At 35.8% G+C, this 18,644-nt stretch overlaps 2 protein-coding genes across 2 annotated transcripts in view; both read left to right on the forward strand.

The window, feature by feature from the left end:
• Window positions 1-8,327, forward strand: part of LOC123709607 (bicaudal D-related protein homolog) — a 75,648-nt gene extending 67,321 nt beyond the window's left edge. The window contains exons 8-10 of the mRNA XM_045661045.1: window positions 5,295-5,447; window positions 5,808-5,912; window positions 6,129-8,327. Of these exons, the coding sequence (XP_045517001.1) occupies window positions 5,295-5,447; window positions 5,808-5,912; window positions 6,129-6,254 (384 nt within the window). The 3' untranslated portion in view covers window positions 6,255-8,327. The remainder of the gene's footprint in view (window positions 1-5,294; window positions 5,448-5,807; window positions 5,913-6,128) is intronic.
• A 2,473-nt stretch (window positions 8,328-10,800) lies between these two features.
• LOC123710381 lies at window positions 10,801-18,432 on the forward strand. The gene is made up of 12 exons (XM_045662230.1): window positions 10,801-10,931; window positions 11,800-11,925; window positions 12,324-12,518; window positions 12,965-13,104; window positions 14,130-14,304; window positions 14,491-14,670; window positions 15,991-16,141; window positions 16,309-16,480; window positions 16,788-16,929; window positions 17,571-17,701; window positions 18,121-18,255; window positions 18,348-18,432. The coding sequence occupies exons 1-12, from the start codon at window positions 10,866-10,868 to the stop codon at window positions 18,382-18,384; spliced, it is 1,650 nt and encodes a 549-aa protein (XP_045518186.1). The 5' UTR covers window positions 10,801-10,865; the 3' UTR covers window positions 18,385-18,432.
• Window positions 18,433-18,644: the final 212 nt, after the last annotated feature.

An 18,644-nucleotide genomic window follows, 5' to 3' on the forward strand; every position in this document is an offset into this window, starting at 1 on the left:
GTAAGTATGTAATTTAACAAAAAAAGGTGGCCTAATTGTTAGAAACAAAGACGCAAACATGGCGTTCGTGTTTCAAGACGTAATGATGATACTGTTAACCAATCACAATTTAAAAAAAACGCTCAATTGTTTCGTCTTTCGTCAGTCATCAGTAATTCGGAGTATCATTTTATAAATTATTCTGTCTCACAAGGAAGCTTTTTGTATTACACAAACAAATGCTAAAACTTCTTTGACAAACAGAATATATCAATCGTTATTAATTATACTAATGAATTTATCCAGGTTAGTTAGGTAAGTTTAAAAAATGTGCTTCAGACAGACTAAAAGTATTGAACTCCTTAAAGTATACTCTATGATGATTTATGAAACCTTTACAGAATATGTAGTGTAGTAGAGCAGTGTTGGCCTAGTGGCTTTGGTGTGCGACTCATCCCTGAGGTCGTAGGTTCGATCCCCGGCTGTGCACCAATGGATTTTCTTTCTATGTGCGCATTTAGCATTACCTCGAACCGTGAAGGAAAACATCGTGAGGAAACCGGCTTGGCTTAGACCCAAAAAGTCGACGGTGTGTGTCAGGCACATAAGGCTGATTAACTACATGCCTATTCAATTCAGAAACGATCATGAAACAGATCTGAGGCCCAGACCTAAAAAGGTTGTAGCGCCATTGATTTTTTTTACAGAATATGTAAATGAATTAGTGGCGCCACCCGTTAGGTCGGAGCCTCATTTCTGTATCTGTTTCATGATCATGTGTCAATCTAATAGGAAAGTAGGTGATCAACCTCACACATGCCATCGACTTTTGGGTCTAAAGGAACCCGGTTTCCTCACGATGTTTTTTCTTCACCGTTGCGCACATAGTCCATTGGTGAACAGTCGGGATCGAACCTACGACCTCAGGGATGAAAGTCGCACGCTGAAGCCACTAGGCCAACACTGCTCTACTACACTACATATTCTGTAAAGGTTTCATAAATCATCATAGAGTATACTTTAAGGAGTTCAAGGCACATTCTTTAAACTTATCTAACTAACCTGGATAAATTCATTAGAAAAAATATTAACGATTGATATATTGTGTTTGACAACGAAGTTTTAGCATAGGCCAACTGCTCTTATTATGGAATAGGTACATAAATTTATATCCCAATGTTTGAATGTCACTGTGTAACTACAGAATTGTTTAAATAAACATAATTTTAATAATGACAGGAAAGGACACGCTGTACGCTTATAAGATATATATATATCTTTTAAGTTGCTATATCATGGCCTACATGTTTTCAATTGCTATTACGACCTCCCATTACTTCAAGAAAATATTTAGTGAAGAAGTTTTTATTTTTAAAGCTTTGAAAAAGGTAATATTTACATGAAGATTATTTATATTACGAACATTATGTACTAACAAAGACAATTAAATCTCAAGGGACGAAGGATTTTATACTATTTAAAAATGATCTCATTTATACGGTTTTCCAATCAGACAGGTTTTAATTGTCTCACTTGCACGAGTCTTAGAGGTCATTATGGAGAACGATATACCAACTTTCCACAATCTGATAGAAGCTTCATTCTTCAGATGCTGATATGGCCTGAGATAATACTGAAAAACACTTGAAGCATGTGAAATATAGAATCAAATGTGTCGTAACTTTTTTTTTCTCGTGAGGAAATGCGTTACGCATATCGGCTCGCAGGACGTCCTTATAGTGGATGTGAGACTCGCTACTGTGCATACCCACTAAATCCCTTCGGCGCTACCATGACCTGTTCCAATCTGATAAAATGACAGTGATGCCAAATTTAGGGGGAATCAAGATGTCCAAAATTGGTCTTATCAAGATGTTAAGTTTTTTAGGATGTAGATGTGGTTAGTGGAATTTTTTGAGGGTACATTATGCAAGAATCTTTTTTTAACGCATGATTCTATACAATTTATAAGTCTCGAACCCAACCCACCTTACCCAAATATAAACTCCAAGCGTGGCTATAAGTGAAATATCAAAATACTCCACAATCGAAATCCGATGCCGCTACTTGATTGTATTTTTAATGCATATTTGACCTCTCAATACGAGGGTAGAACAATAACTTTAGGAGTTTTTTGAAGTTGGTCCTAGGGGGAACATTCTGTAAGAGTTGGCACTGATGAGAGGGTTGACGTACAGAGTTTCAATTAGAGATAAACATATAGAGGTGTCGCTCGCTGCTCGTCTATATGCTCTCAACCCAGTTGTGGTTACTGCACTGCCGCTTCATCTCTGACAATCTCCACCTAGGTGAACGGCGCCAGCAACCTTAGTGTCCAGGTTTCGTAAATCGGTCCACCGTGTCGTGCTACGTTCCCTTGCTTTCCCTCCATCTTCCCGGTCATTATAAGTTTTTCAAGAGAGTCAAGGTTTCCGGGAAGTGTGGCCGAAATATTGCAACACAATGGCAAATACTGAAAGACCTCTTGGCGACATTCATTTCCTTGATAATTGAGACATTGATCCTACGGGCTTTGAAGGCAATACGTCGCCAGCGTTAGCCATCATCAGTTATTAGCCATTAGCCATTTTAATGGTATGGATGAAGTACACGTGAGAGGAGTGTTAGCCTTGTGGCTTCAAGGTGCGACTCTCTTGCCTAAGGTCGTAGGTTAGGTCCCGACTGTGCACCAACGAACTTTGTTTCTATGTGCGCATTGTTTCGAACAGTGAAGGAAAACATCAAGCGGAAACCGAAAACCTTAGACCCAAAAGTCGACGGCGAGTGTCAGGCACAGGAGGCTGATCACCTACTTGCCTATTAGATTGACAAATTATCATGAAACAGATGCAGAAATCTGTGGCCACTGACCACTTATTTTATTAAACTCCTGTAAGCTGATCAACAAATAAATGTTTAGTTCAATTGTTAACATGACACGGACTCGTGCGCATTTAAAATCTCAATAATTTGTACATATACGTAAACGACCTACTTCACAATAACTTCCTGTATATTGACTACATACGAATGGTCAATGGCATCGAACAAAAAAATAACTGTTGCCATTCGACACAACGGGTTTTGAACGGCTTTGGCACGGTACAATTAAAAATGGTCCGTAAATGTCCGCTTCTGATTCAATTTCGCCAAAAATGCTGTCAATATTTATTAAAATAAATAATCCATTGGTCCTTTAAATGTTTGGGTCTAAGATTTTTCTTGGTGACCTTTTATCGCCGTGGACATTCTGGATCGCAAAATTTTCCTTCGCCGTTAGAAAATTTAAGTAGTTTCATCTATCTATTGAGTTAGTGTTGTTGTTATAATGATAAAAATTTTTTTTTAAATTTATTGTAGATTAATACAATCTCTGTTCTCAAATGTTCAATGTTCAAAAATTAATACAAACCATTGTATTAATGTAACAATCGCAGTCTTGTTAGGAACGTGACAAATGCATATAAAAATAAAAATAAAACTTGAAAAACTCGTTATTTTCTTGTCAAAATAAGTGTAGTGTGTAATACAGTTGGGCACAGTTGACGTTTGAACGCATGTCTTTTGGTACACACACTGTAAACACTTAACCACTAAGCTAATACTAAACTTGCCTTTACGGAATACCATAAACAAACTCTTCCATTTCATAAATCACTGTAGCGATCTAAAATAATCGCACGCTTTGGCGTTATATCAATTGAAATAAATTGATTTGCGGCAACAATTTCACGAATTACTAAGTCTGGAATATTTTAAATTATATTATAAAGGAATTAAAGAGTTTTAGTTGTATCATTAAAAAATCTACATTATTAAGTTAATTCAAATTATAACATTGCAATTAATTACATATTACCCTATTATACCCTATAAATTATTACAAAAAAAAACATCACACATCAAAAACAGTTACAAATAAAACTTAATTAAAATTTCCTTGAACATACATATTCAATATGACATGATATTCTTCTGGACATTTATTTAAATAAAGGAATAGATCTTCCCTGAAAGTTATTTCAACATAAAAAAGTTATACGCGAGCCGAAATCGTGAGTTACCAACCCTTTATGGATAATGACATGACATCGAATCGACATGACCGATAGTCGTAACAGCCGATAACGTTGTTATTAAGTATCTAATAGTAATACAATAGAACCTTTGATTTTGGTCAATATAACCGGTATTATCTAAACGATGTCGTAAATGGTTTTGGACTGTATATATATCTCACTAAACAGAACATTCTATATTTAATTATGTACATTTAAGGATATCCACCCACATACAATCCCACTTATTGCCTTTATGGACGAAACCTCGAAACCTACTAGAAGTGGTCAGTTTTATAGGAAGAGCTTCTTGAAGGCTATATGACAATTCACGAAAAGGTCAATGCTCTATAAATAATCTTTTGATCTTTTGATCTATAAATAATTCTTTAAATTATCATTTAATCGAATTTGTCTACGTCTAGAGAGGTGTTTTTTCACTTCTAATATTTAAATATTTAAATTGTAACTCGTCCAGGGTGATGATTAGAACATTCATCATTAGATTTTGTTACAGCCTCAGATTTCTGTATATGTTTCATGTTCATATGCTAATCAGCCTTCTGTGCCTGACACACGTCAAGTTTTTGGGTCTAAGGCAAGGTTTCCTCACCGTTCAAGTGAATTTTTGATGCGCATATAGATAGTCCATTAGTGCAGGGGATCGAACCTACGAGCTTAAGGATGAGGGTCGTACGCTGAAGTCTCTAGGCCAATACTGAAGCTAAAAATGTGAACTAAAGAGTATTTCCTCAGTTGTAGTAATCGTAAATCCTGGTATTTGAGTCATCAAGTGATTTGTGAAAGTACTCGACCTTCGTGTCCCGAACACTTCGTCAAGGCCCCGCTCTACGTAATAAGTGCTTAACTTAATAATACTTAAGTAACTTAATAATTTTATACCACTGTATATAAAAAACGACGATACGATCGGTTTTTGTTTAGCAACCGCCGTTTTGACAAATTAATTTCACATTTATCCATTAAATTTTAAATCGCCGCTTTTTAGTTGCGACACACTTGGCCCCTCTCCCTCCTTATTTATTCCGGGGCTTAGGAAAAGTGAAATTTAGCGCTATGAAGAATGTAAATAGGAATTTAAAATCATAGTTAACAATTCGACGTTTGATTTATTAATATATCTTTTATTATATTGTATATATACCTCACGTTGAGGTATATCTTTACCAACAAAGCTATCAAATTTTAATAAGTTTATTTTGACAATTGGTGACTCAACTGTGTATATTTTGACAGCTGTCAGTAGCGGAGGTTGAATTGCGCGCTGCCGCCGAAGAACGTGACAAACTGCTAAATGACGCAAATTACAGTAGTCTACAAAACGATGAAGCTGTCGCTCGCGCTAGACAAGAGAGAGACGAAGCTATCGAGAGGAAGAAAGCCGTTGAGGTGGGTTTAAATCAATTTATTTACGGTTTCTGGTAACATGCGTTTCAAATAATATTAGCAATAGTATTCACATACATCCAGTGTTGCTACAATCTAATGGCATTTGCTTAAGATTTCTATATTTAATTTTTTGATCATTATTCTCTGCTCAGCTACTTTATCAGCTCTTATCAGCTCTCAAGTGATCAGCTACTTTAGCTGAGACGCCAATATAAACACAAGAGTGAACCATTTCGTTTTTGACAGATTTTATCAGTCATTGCAGAAAAAACCAATAACGAATAAATGAATATTATATTATCTGTGTACGGAATACTAAGTTAAATAATGAGGACTAATTGTTTAAACGTTATATTCCAGGTGTCTCTTGCGAAGACCCGCGTGGAATTGATGCAGGCGAATAGTCAGCTATACGAAGCTGTCCGACAGAAGATTGACCTTGGACAGCAACTAGAGCAGTGGCAGGTCTGTATTAAGATAGGACGCTAGTAATTCGCTATTTTTAACCGTAATTTTTTATTTGTCTCAATTACGACAAAAAAATATCACGGTAATTGTGATCTTTGCTAAATTATGAAGTAACATTTTATAAGTTGTATTAATGTCTAAACCAAAAATTATAACCAGTAATTAATTAGGGTGTTTTATTATAAACCTTGACATTGTTGTTGTGAATTACAGATGGACATGCAAGAGCTGATTGACGAGCAGATGAAGCACAAGTTGACGTCAGAGAAGCGTCGCAAGATCCCTCAACCCGTGGCTCCCACTCGCACCTCGAGGCTCCTGGGCTTCTTCCAGCGGTGATCTGCTATTCTGCTCCTTCTACTGCTTGGAACCTCACACCTGCTAATTCCTTGATCCATCCCGACATCTTGCAGGTTGCTATTTGCTAAGGCCACGGAAAAGCGAGATTAGATTGAACTTTAGTTTTTACCTTATAATATCTTTAATTACGGCTTTATTCATAAACAATAAACCTCAAATAAGTAATTAATATTTGTTCTTTTCGCACTTGCGGTACTTAAAATAAGAATTGCAAATAAACAAAAGTGACAAAATAATAACAATGTCAAAGTAATAATAGTAACTATTGAGCCTAATGTCGTCGTTTCTTAATCCTTTTCGTTATCTGTTCATTACGCAATATTGGACTTCTTAAATCTCTCTTGTCTGTGGCGACATCTACTTACACTTATGACACACTCCGCGTTGAGCGCTTTCAAATGTGCTGTTATCGCGGCCGCCATCTTGTGGCGGGTTTTGCCGCGTTTTATTTCACGATTTTAACGTTCAAACGATGTGTGTATATTGCAGTGATGTCTAGTGTTATAGATCATTTATTCACTTATTTGTGTTTTCAGTATAATTTTACATTTGCACCGTTATAGTTCGTAGTAGCTATAAAGTTCTAGTTTAATTATGATTACGGACCGGTTAGGAGAAGTACGGCCGGTATTGTTTTTTCGCTAAAACTTTATTAGTACAGTACATTCCTAGTTTATTATTTATGCTTTTATAGATTTCAATACTTTCATCGTCATAATTACCTAAAGTAACATTTTTACATACTGTGGTACAACAGTTTAGTATTATTTGCGATAATTTCTAGAATGTAAATATAAAACGAATTAATTTCTTATTTTATTATTATATCAGCCAGGTATTGTCGCTAACCCGTCCATTTCATGTAAATAATATAGATATCATTGCACCTATAGATTTATTTAGATCATTATATAGTTTTAAAACGCCAAACGAACTAGTGCTTTATTGGTCTAACTTAAATGTCTCCAACAAGAACGATATGTTAAAATACCAAATAAAACACTATTCAAGGCGATTAAATTACATTCAAACCTTTTACTAGCCATATTATTAATAGTTAACGATCTGCTACAATCATTAAAAAACAAAATCATCGATTTACATAAGTAAAAAATGGTGGTCCATCCAGTACCAACCATAGACTATACAAAGCTATGGATTAAAGAAATAAAGGTACATTCTGACTGCCCCAACGTGCCTTAATTGTGACAGAATAATACGGAATTAGAATAAAGACGCCTTTTTTGTGCCTTAAAGTTGGGCTTGGGAACATTGTTCAGAAACTAGAAGTTTTGTTCTGCGCCTAAAGAACTATAAAATATATTTACAATGATTTTACATTGCATTTCGTCTAAGTTTTATCATATGTGTGACATTGAAATTAATAAAATACTCCTATTTTATTAATTATATGAAAGGTAGGTACATTTTAGAGTGTGACACTCCATTTTGAATTGCATAATCTGTATTGTAATATTTTGCTCTATTTTTGTAAAACAAAAGTGTAAGTTGGCAAGATTGTATTAATTAAAAACTAAATTAGTTTATTTGCACTATTTTAACTCAAATTCATTAGTTACATGGTACATTTATACTAATTTGTTTTAATTAGATGTATCAATTACATGATTTTATGATTATAATGAAATGTTAATTGTCCGTTATAAATTTTGGCATACTTATGTTACATTCCAAGTACCAATTCACCGACAAATGTACTTAATTTAACGCTTATTTTATAATTTATTTTAAGACTGAATGTAACAGGTCTACGTCCGATGCAATAATAATTTATTATCTTTATATTTTAGCACAAATATGTGTTTTGTAATTCGTATCGCAGTCATTCCGCTATTTTAAGGTTTATTTCGCTATGATATTTCACAAAAATCATTTTACAAGGGTATACGTTCAGTGCGTATACGTGCTTGGCGTGCATCTAAGAGTTTCCTTTTTTTATTTTATTTCCTGTTTGGGGCCGTTCAAGTATTACGTAAGCAGATTCACTGCAATGTATTTCCCCCCCCCCCCCCCCCCTATTGTCAGCAAAAGTAAGCAAAGCTCTCAAAAATAATAGTACATAAACATATTAATTTGTTGAAGGAATCCTCGAAATTGCATTTCGTTTTCAAGCATAGACACACATACATATTATCCATACAATGTGTGGGGATAAGAAAATCAAAGAAGTCCCCTTCCCTCATAATGCTTACGTAATACTTGAACGGCCCCATTTCTACGCAAGCCTTGGTTATTACATATTTTTTTATTAATTGATATTTATTACTGTTTTTGCTCAAATCTTTGACATACTTATTCCTTGAAGAAGACTCTTTTCCTGTTTTACGTTATCATATTATATAATTTATATTAATTTTTATATTTTTGCTATTATATTAAAGTAAATAACAGTGTGAACTCTTTAAATGTAAACAATGTAATGAAAGTGATTTTTGTGAGACATGAAATTTTGTTGCCATATATTGGTAATTAAGAGCAAATGCCTAGTGAGATTCATTTATGAAATTCAAAGGAATTTAGCTGATAAATCTTAAAAGTTTTATTCATACTAACATCCTACTTAAAATATAATAAGTACTTAATATAAATCTACTGTGATTAGTTTTATTTGCAATATTGTATGTATTTCACTGAATAAAGTATGAATTTTAGACAGTGTTTCATTATTTAACAATTCTATGCCTAACTTTCTTTACATTTTAATAAAAATAAACTCTTGCGTATTAAACAGTATGGTTTTACTAAGTGTCGCTACACAATCGATGCCGGTGTAAAGTTGATTTCGGATATATCTAACGCCTGGAAAGATGGAGGAAATGGAGTCGGCGTCGACCAGTCAAAGGCCTTTGACAGGTCACAAAAGATCTTCTTATATAGTGATCTTGATATAGTGGTTGGAAAGGTTCAACACTATGGCGTTGATGACAAAGCTTCCAGCCTGTTGAATTCATATTTAAAGGGAAGGAGCCAAAGAGTGCATGTCAATGGAGTCACCTCTCTGGGTTCGCAAGTGTCAATCGGCGTCCCCCAAGGCTCGGTATTCTACTATGGGGGTGCTGCTGCAGAAGTTCAATCCATATTTTTGCTGCAGAAGCGGGCTGTTCGGAGTATTTGTTGTGTTTCCCCAAGGGATTTGATACGAAATAAGGAATTAAATATTATGACATTATCTGATCAATATATTCTCGAAGCCTTGTTGTATGTACAAAAAATTATAAACGATTTTTAAACAACTGGAGACTTTCACCAGTATAATACTCAAAACAGAACTAATTTGAGTGTACGAACAACCAGGCTCCATAAGATAAACCACTCCTTTTTTATTTTGGTTTATACAACAACCTCCCAAGCGAAATTAGAGAATTATCACTAAATAAATTCAAATCCCTCGTTAAACGTAAACTAATCAATAAAGCTTTTTATAAATTTGACGAATATTCAAATTATACTAATCCTTGGGATTGATTTACTCTAGTTCAAACAATTTGTATGACTCAAAACTTAGCGATTAAAAAGAGTGGCGGAAAGTTTCTCGCCCGCTCTACGCCCTTGACTTGCGGACTGGTAGTGAATGTAAATTTACAATTAATTTAACTTTTTTTCTTACGTTCATAAGTGGACTTGTTTACCTATATGAATAAAGTTATTTTGAGTTTGAGTATGAAATTACTGTCCCGTACCGACACTGGAGTAACATCTCAGCGCGTGTTTCAGCACCTAATTATGACACAGTAGGGGAGCCTATGGGGTGATATCGGGATTTACTTAAGCGTGGCAGATTAATATACACAGGGATACCTTGTAGCCGGCCGGTACCTTTACCAAATATGACCCCAATATATGTGCCGCGCGTCAAGAAAATAATTATTAGAAAATCTCGAGTGCGTCTGATTAGGATAGAGTGAGTTATTTACATGATACAAAAAGTGGTTATTAATAGGTTATCATGTGATAGGTACCTAAAACAATTTTGGTATATGGGGAATCGAATCCAGGAACGTCCTGGCGAATGATCAACCCACGAAGACCTCAAGTGAGATAATTTATGAACATTATTTACTATTATATGCGAGATCATTTAATTTCTTTGAGGTCTCGTCAATTTTAATGGTCACCATCTCTTGGGTGTGCGCGGAATCGAATCCAGGAACGTCCTAGCGAATGACCAACCCTCGAAGACCTTAAATGAGCTAATTTATGAATATTACCTACTATTATTTGCGATATAATTCAATTACTTTGAAGTCTTTTAAACTGTAATGGTCACCATCTCTTGGGTATGCGTGCTATCGAATCCAGGAACGTCCACAGACCCTCGAAGACCTCAAATGAATTAATTTATGATCATTATATAATATTATTTGCGAGATCATTTAATTACTTCGAAGTCTCGTCAATTTTAACGGTCACGAAACGTAATTTGAACATTTCCAACAAAACAGATTATGAAAAAACTAAATCATTCTTAAAATAAAACTTAATTGACAGATTGAAAAAGAAGACATCTAATATAAAGTCAGTTTTGCTACGTCAAATATTTACTTGAAACAAATATAAAATTTATTAAAAATGCCAACACAAGTAGAACAGAAGACCGTGGACCCCGAAGCAGAACTCAGCAATGTCCAAAGAACGGTTATTATATTATATCAAATTCTTACATTCATTTATCTCCTATGTACAAGAACCTCCTATGAAGAAACTATACAGCAATTTGCCTCTAAAAAATATCAGTCAACTACAAAAGTAACGCAGTCATACTGCGCCATGATAATAATCCAGTAGCACAACAATATGTGGAACAGCTGCTCACTGAAGTATTTCCGAACTAATTCGACTTAGGGCCCTTCAAGAAGAAGGAAGAAAAGCGCACAAATTCTTAAAAGGCCGGCAACGCCAGCCTTCTGGCAATGTTAGTGTCCATGGAGTGTCTAGTCTTATAACATCAATTGAGCCTCCTGCCAGTTTGCCTCCTGGTACATATAAAAAAATAATATTTAATCCCATTATATCTGTTTGCTTACTACGGTTTGTACCTTCAGAGTAAGTAACTGGAATTTATCAATTTGTACACAGCCGTGATTCGAGCGCACGACCTCACTGGGAGGTTTTAGGCAATAGGCCAACACTTCTTTGTCTGCCTGGAATAAACTGTCTGTCACTGTAATAAAATAAAAAATAAATCAGTGGCGCTACAACCTTTTTAGGTCTGGGCCTCAGAATTCTGTATCTATTTCGATCTAATAGTCAAGTAGGTGATCAGCCTCCTGTTCCTGACACACGCCGTCGTCGCGGTTTCTTCAAGATGTTTTCTTTCACCGTTCGAGCGAATGTTAAATGCACGCATAGAAAGAAAGTTCATTAGTGCACAGCCAGATCGAACCTACGACCTCAGGGATGAGAGACAAACGCTGAAGTCACTAGGCCAATATTGTTCTGCCTTACTGCCTCATACTCGAATATTACGGAAAATATATACTGAAAAATATTACATTTCATTCAGTTCCAAAAAATGGCGCCAATGTGCAGCGTGGAGAAGCGAGCTGGTGGTATTCCTCAGCTGGCTCCACAGGAGAAGCAGCTTGGAATCCTTGCTACTGAGCTTAAGGAAACCTTGCTATGCATCAACGTAAGATATATAGGCCTATAATTATATAATTCAGATGGTCAAATCCAATAAATATACAGGTGGCCAAAAAGTATTGAGGATGGGAGGATGAATTAGTAAAAACAAGTCAATTTTCTTATGAAAGCGCAAAATAAATTATAACTCTGCAGGGGTTAAGTCTACGGACATCCCATCCCATCCACGTCAGGTTGTATTACGTATATCCTTATATATTAATATATATACGTAATACAACCTGTCCATCTACGAGATATATGTACATTCCATAAAGACGAACCAGCTGTCCATTGAAGTGTTTCCGAACCAATTCAACTTAGGATCATAGAAACACACACAACACACAACATAGAAAAGAGCGTACCAATTCTATATATTAAATAATAAAATATTTCCAACAGTTAGCTAAAAAGGGCCAGCATGCCCTGCGAGACAATCAACTCAAGAGTGGAACGAAGAAGTCGATAGTGGAATATGAGCATCTAGAAAGTATCTTAAGAGACGAACGCGCCCAACAAGCTGAACTGGACTGCCTTAACTACTTGGCGCAGAAACAGTTGGTGGAGCTTCTAAAGAAAGTGCCTACGGAGGCTGATGTTAGTAGCTTACGCTTATGGGAGATTATTCTTCCTTTTTTGTTCATATATTTATATCACGCCTTTTTTTCCGAAGAGCTAGACAGAGACCCTTGATCTCTTGCTACGGTCCTGATATACCTTTCTCGCTTCATCCACTTTTATGAAATTTACCATGCTTGGTTATGGGTACTTTTTACGTACATCCTGTACTAGAGAACGGACATGTTAGGAGATTTGGTCCAGGTCTGTACAACAAGGCCTACCCAACCCGATTTCACATTCATGGTTAACCACTTCTCATTCACCCGTTCTACAACCAAACCAGTATCCTTGTCAATACGTCCTTTTTTATCCCACACTAAGAAATAAAGGCTATATTTTTATAGTGTTTATTGAGCGGGTTGAGTCTGAGGTCCAGATCTGTTGTAACGCCACTGGTTTATTTTATTTTTATTTTTGAATAGGAACTAGCAATGATAGAAAATGCAAATAATCGTTTACGGCGTATGGAGAACAGACTGGATTTAGCTACCAAGCGATTCTGCCTCGTCAATACTGACAACAAGAAAGTGAGAGAGGAAATTCACAGGCTTCTTGTAGAACGGTGACCATTGTCTTCTCAATACTTTTTGTATTTTCAAATTAACACATTCTGCTTGTATCAGCAAAATAACTAGCATTCTGTTGCTTAATATCAACATGGTCCTGAAACCTAACATGTAGTTACGCATTACACTCACACACTCATATCCAACCACACACTCACTAACGCGTGCTCCAAATAGGCAAACACTGTAATTTACTATTAGTTGAAAGAGCTGGGAATCTTGACACAGTTATTTTTTACTGAAACTTTACTAAATCTTACACATTATAATGAATAAACAAGTTTTTATTTTTTATAGATTCGTAGAAGTTTTGATGCAGATGCAGATTTTAAAGTAGGCTTTGTAACTTTAACCGACGCCCATGCAAAAGTATATTTTAATTTTTTACACCGGAATCGATTATGTTGTGATAGTATAATTCTCGGTCGCAATGTATAATATATGTAATGAATAATAATTATTGCTTATTACAAAATATGCATATGCATTCTATGTTTGTATCATATTACGCGATCAAGCTTGCAGTGGATTTATTTATTTATTTCGTAAACGTACAGCTTGTGTGATGGTTTGAAAGTATGATTATGTAAATATGTTAGGTCGTGTATGTGTCATTTGCGTTTATGTCCCTTATATTGTATTATTTCGTCGAGAGTCTAAAGTATCAATTTTAATATGTTCACACGCGTCTTCTTAAATCTTAAATTTATAGGTATTATATGAGATGAATTTTATAAAGTCGTTTTGAAACTTATTCTTTGAGTACTGTGTAACTAGGGGTGACACGGCAATCAAATTCAAGAACACTTCTTACATATGTATTGCACTTTCATACAGTTGACATCATAAACATGCTCACTGAAACGTCTTACAAAACCAAGCTGCTTATAGGTATTGTGTTTAGTAAATATTTCTTGTAGAACGACCTCAATAAAACTCAGACAACAAACTATGAACGCCAATAACAAACGTCTTTAGTTTCTATGATTTATATTTAAATTGGAAAATATCTTAATTTTAGAAACGACTTTAATATCCTGTGGAATCATACAATCGGCAAACTTGTAAAGGGCAAGGAGTACCTCATGGATATTCTTGAAATCGCTACCAATGCCTTCGGGGATAGAGATGAGTGTTGCAGAAAGGTCGACGCTCTGAAGTGGAAGGGACTCTTCCAACTGAACAGGGATATATCGGTGAGTTCATCTATATCTCATCTTTTTCGTGACCTAATGTGGTTCTACCCCGTGGCGTGGATTAGATGACATTATTTATTTGACGACATTATTTTACTTGCAAGGTCTCTGTTTATACTCGGCGTTTTCCGGATAAAACATTACAATTTATTAAATTATGTGTCTGGTAAAGATAAGCGCTTGCAGGAAATGCAATCGTATGAGGGGGAACTGAACCATTTAGCTAAACTGGAGGAGTTTTTAAGAGTAAAAGGATCTAGGAGGATCTGTGAAGCTGATGAGATAGAGGAAATTAAAAGACAGGAGGAAGTTCAAAGATGTGAACAGGAGATTGCACGCCACGACTCTTTGCTCGAAGGGATTTTTGTTAGTACATTGTTTAATATTTTTTTCTGTACTTATTTACTTAGTTTTGTATTGCTAAAATAATATTTTTGCTGGTTCATTGGGTCTAACAAGCCTTCCTACCGTAACACAGTTTTCTAAACGAGGACGGAGGTAGGACTGTCACCATTTGTAGTTTTAGTTATTATATTGTATATGTATTGTTATCACAGTAGTGATAATAATTCACATTTAATATTGATGAGATAAATGTAGCTTCGTTTTATGATCAGTCTTGTCATTGAACACAATTGTCCAATACATTCCATACACTGTTCTATCATAGGTACTTTAGGCAGAATTCGAAGAAGATAGACGACTACTTTTTCTGTCATGGGCTACTGCCCACTTTGCAGTGTTAACTCTTTCTTTATTTTTATATGAGTCAGGACCATTTGGAGTTTATATACGTTGGGTAAGTTCTACTGTAGCTAGTCAGATCGTGATTAACGACAACGTGAAAATACGAATTACGAGAACGATTTATTAGCTTAAATAGATAGTTACAGTAAAATTTAAGTAAAAATAGATAAACTTTAAGCGTCCTCCCACCTTAACATCCGTTGCTTTCTTAGAAAAAAAGTCGCTAGATTGCAAGTACTACAGAAGTTTTTCTTGCATTTATAAATTTGGCCGCTGCTGTGTTCACGTTGAAAATCCGCACATCATTTCCAAATGGATTTTTAGTTTGACCAATCTTTTAGGTCCAAGTAAGACCATCATTTGTTACCAATAAAGGTAACTACAAATTAAATTTATTAGGAAATAGTATTTTCATAATAATAAAAAAGCCCGTTTAATTTCCAATCGTGACAAAAAGATAATATACAGCTTAGATTTTTTACATTATTTTATTTATTTTGTTATCCTATATCTTAGCTAAATTCAGTACCGTCGATCAGAACCCCTTCGCGGGTAAAGGCCTCCTCCAGCTTTTTCCAACTGACTCTGTTCATGGCTTTCTTTCTCCATTTGCTTCCCGTTACCGCTTCTATTTCTTCTATCCACATTTTTTTAGAGCGCCCTCTTTTCCTTCTTCCCCTTGGTCCTTTCCATAATATGTTTATAGTAAAACATTATTGTTTCATGGAAAATCCTAGCTTTATTGGATTAACGTGTAATTTAAATTGTTATTGTTAATTTCATTTCCTTATCTCGCATGATAAGGAAATGAAACTATACCAAGGTGAAGGTTCATAATAGTTGAAACGAGCTTTTCACGAAACACTAGTTTTATTTTATTTGATATATACATTAACATGTTAATCAGGTGTACATATTTCAAATTCCTTTTTATTCTAGCAATACGCTGGCTCTGAAAGGGTAGGCGCAGTGATAAGCCACTTCCAGGCAACGGAAATTCAAAACTTTTCCATATTTGTACTGCTGTGTGAAGTGCTTCAAGAATCAATTTTTATGAGGAAAGAGTTAGAAATATTGAGACAACGAATTTGTAAGTGTTATAATATTTTCTTCTCTATGGTAAAATAAAACCTTTCTTGTTCCTTTCTGATCATCAGCGCAACACAACAATCACCACATAATAATAAAAAATGCATCCTTAAAACTGTGTACTCTTAGAACAGGTACAGATAAAGTATATAATACGTTTTATTAAAGTGGATCAACGTGACATGAACGAGGCACGAGAGGAGAAAGAAGACAAACGGCTTGCGGAGCTAAAGCTTCAGTTAGAGAAGAAAAGAGAACGTACTGCCGCTATATTGGACGCAAACAACAGCACGGAGGCCACTATTTTGAAAGTTTTGAAAGGCATCGACGATCTTGTCAGGTCTATTATATTATACTTGTAATTTTGAACCTTAAAGTATAATCTCCAGATTAAATGAATACTACACCTACGCAGGTGAGTTTTGCGCTATTTCTCGTCTCGGAATCTGACAGTAAGTTTCTGAATCTCACTCTAGAACTCGCATTTGAGTCCAGGGTTCGAAATAAAATTTAACGAATAAAGATATTAGGAACCTTCTAATCTGGCGAAATGATAGCGTATTTGATTGTGATGAAAGAGAAAGATGGATGGTAATTGACATACACAACCCGAGAGATATTCCTAATATATTTGCTCCTATTTGAAGGCTAGCAAAATGTGACGTCACACCGCTTCTCTCTTTGCTGGGAAACCATAAGGATGTAACCAAGTGGAACGTTCGTAAGTTCCTTAGGATTTTGGAGTCTGAAGTGAAGAGTCTTATCGAAGTCGCTTATGGAGCTGTTAAGGTTTGTTAAATATGCCTTACTGTAAAATTTATAGATTGTTTTGTCTATGGCCTACAGTTTCTTTTTTCGTGGCGAAATGTTACGGTGGTGGAATGCCTTATGGGGTGCGAGGGTATACAGTGGACCCACTAGATTCTCACGGTTGCACCACAAATCACCCAAGGCAGGACACGGTATCAGTGTAGCCTTATCCGCATTCCGCCACAAGATCAGTCATTGAAATCATAGCCTTAGAATGGACCTTGGCACAGCAAGGGCAATTCACATCGGCCATTTCACCGTTATTTGTAAAGCTGGGGGAGATCGGGTACAATGCTTGCGTCTGCATCCCTTTGGGACGCACCCCTGTTGCCCCGCTGAAGCATCTGTGTACCCAGGTTTACACAATATGTAACCGATGGAACGGCGTTGGTGCATGACGGCCTCGCAAAACCTCTGGAAGATTTCTCCGAAAGCAGCCGTGTCCGGACAGTAAGTGCACGAGTCGGTAGCTGAGGCGGCACCGAATGATGGTGTAACCGAATGTGTTGCCCGGCGCTCGCACCAGCCAGTTCCTCCACCGAGTGTTTTATTGCTTGGTTTTCATCCATATTCATCACTTTCCTCTATTTTCATTATAATTATAAATATTTTTTTACTAGCCGCCCGCACCAACTCCAAAAGCCCGCAAGGGTCCAGCACCACCAGCTACCAAATTGGTAGCAGATCCATACGTGGAGACATTACTACCAAACAAAATTGAGAAACTCGTTCCTTACCAGCCTTGTGCATAGTACGTATATTGGTTATTTTCGTTGAATAAGGTGTTTCTATGACAGTACTCAGCCTCAGATTGCATCCGTTTCTTTGATCATATTTATTCCATAGACAAGTCGGTGATCAAACTTCTGTCTGACTTATGTCGTCGATTTCTGGATTTGAGACATACCGGTTTCCTCACAATGTTTTTCTTCCCATTATGTCTCAGTGTTAGATGGGCACATAGAAAGTCATGAATTTTGTGGTGCACAGCCGAGGATTGAACCTAAGACCAGAGATGAGAGTAGCAAGCTGGTGCCAACAGGCCAACACGCCTTAATATTGTTTTTTAATTTTATGTGTTAACGTTGTTGTTTACTACTTATTCTTCAACTCTGCCACTACCACTATTTATTGCTAAAAATCTGCGAAATATAAAAATCTCTATGGCAGTTGTGTCGAAGACTACATAATGAACCTCGTCTTTGAGACACCAGCAGTTCCAGCTGACAAAGAATATGTAGAAGGAATATTCCATCTTGAGGACGAAAACACCAAGTTTGGAATTTACACCTTGACTATTCCCGCGTAAGTAAATCTATCAAAAAGCTTTGTTATTAGTATTTGTGGATTATTCGGGAAAATTCTTAGTATACTTTCATTTTTTTACTTTTTTACAGTAAACGCCATCCATACCGAGGACCAAAGAAGGATTAGTGATATTTTTTTAATATTTTGTTGAAATATTAAATATCTGTAAAGACATTTTTGTTTTCATTCGATTATGCTCTCAAAATATCTTTCACGATTTAATTCGCAGGTCCTTTTCCTCTCTAGTTTAGATGCTATTAAAAGAGCCGTAAAATTTAAATATTTACTGGCTATCTTTTTCATAGCCTGTGGCCTGTGCCAAGTTTGAAGCAATTTGCCAAGTGCCATAACCGTATGTCAATTGTCAAATTCTATTCAAATAGTTT

Source organism: Pieris brassicae, chromosome 5 (assembly GCF_905147105.1).
Source record: "Pieris brassicae chromosome 5, ilPieBrab1.1, whole genome shotgun sequence".
Taxonomy (NCBI): domain Eukaryota; kingdom Metazoa; phylum Arthropoda; class Insecta; order Lepidoptera; family Pieridae; genus Pieris; species Pieris brassicae.

Coding starts and splice junctions, on each gene's coding strand:
- LOC123710381 (XM_045662230.1), top strand. CDS start 10,866: ATGCCAACACAAGTAGAACAGAAGACCGTGGACCCCGAAGCAGAACTC. Junction 12,519..12,964: donor AAGTGCCTACGGAGGCTGAT/GTTAGTAGCTTA, acceptor ATTTTTGAATAG/GAACTAGCAATGATAGAAAA. Junction 13,105..14,129: donor CACAGGCTTCTTGTAGAACG/GTGACCATTGTC, acceptor TCTTAATTTTAG/AAACGACTTTAATATCCTGT.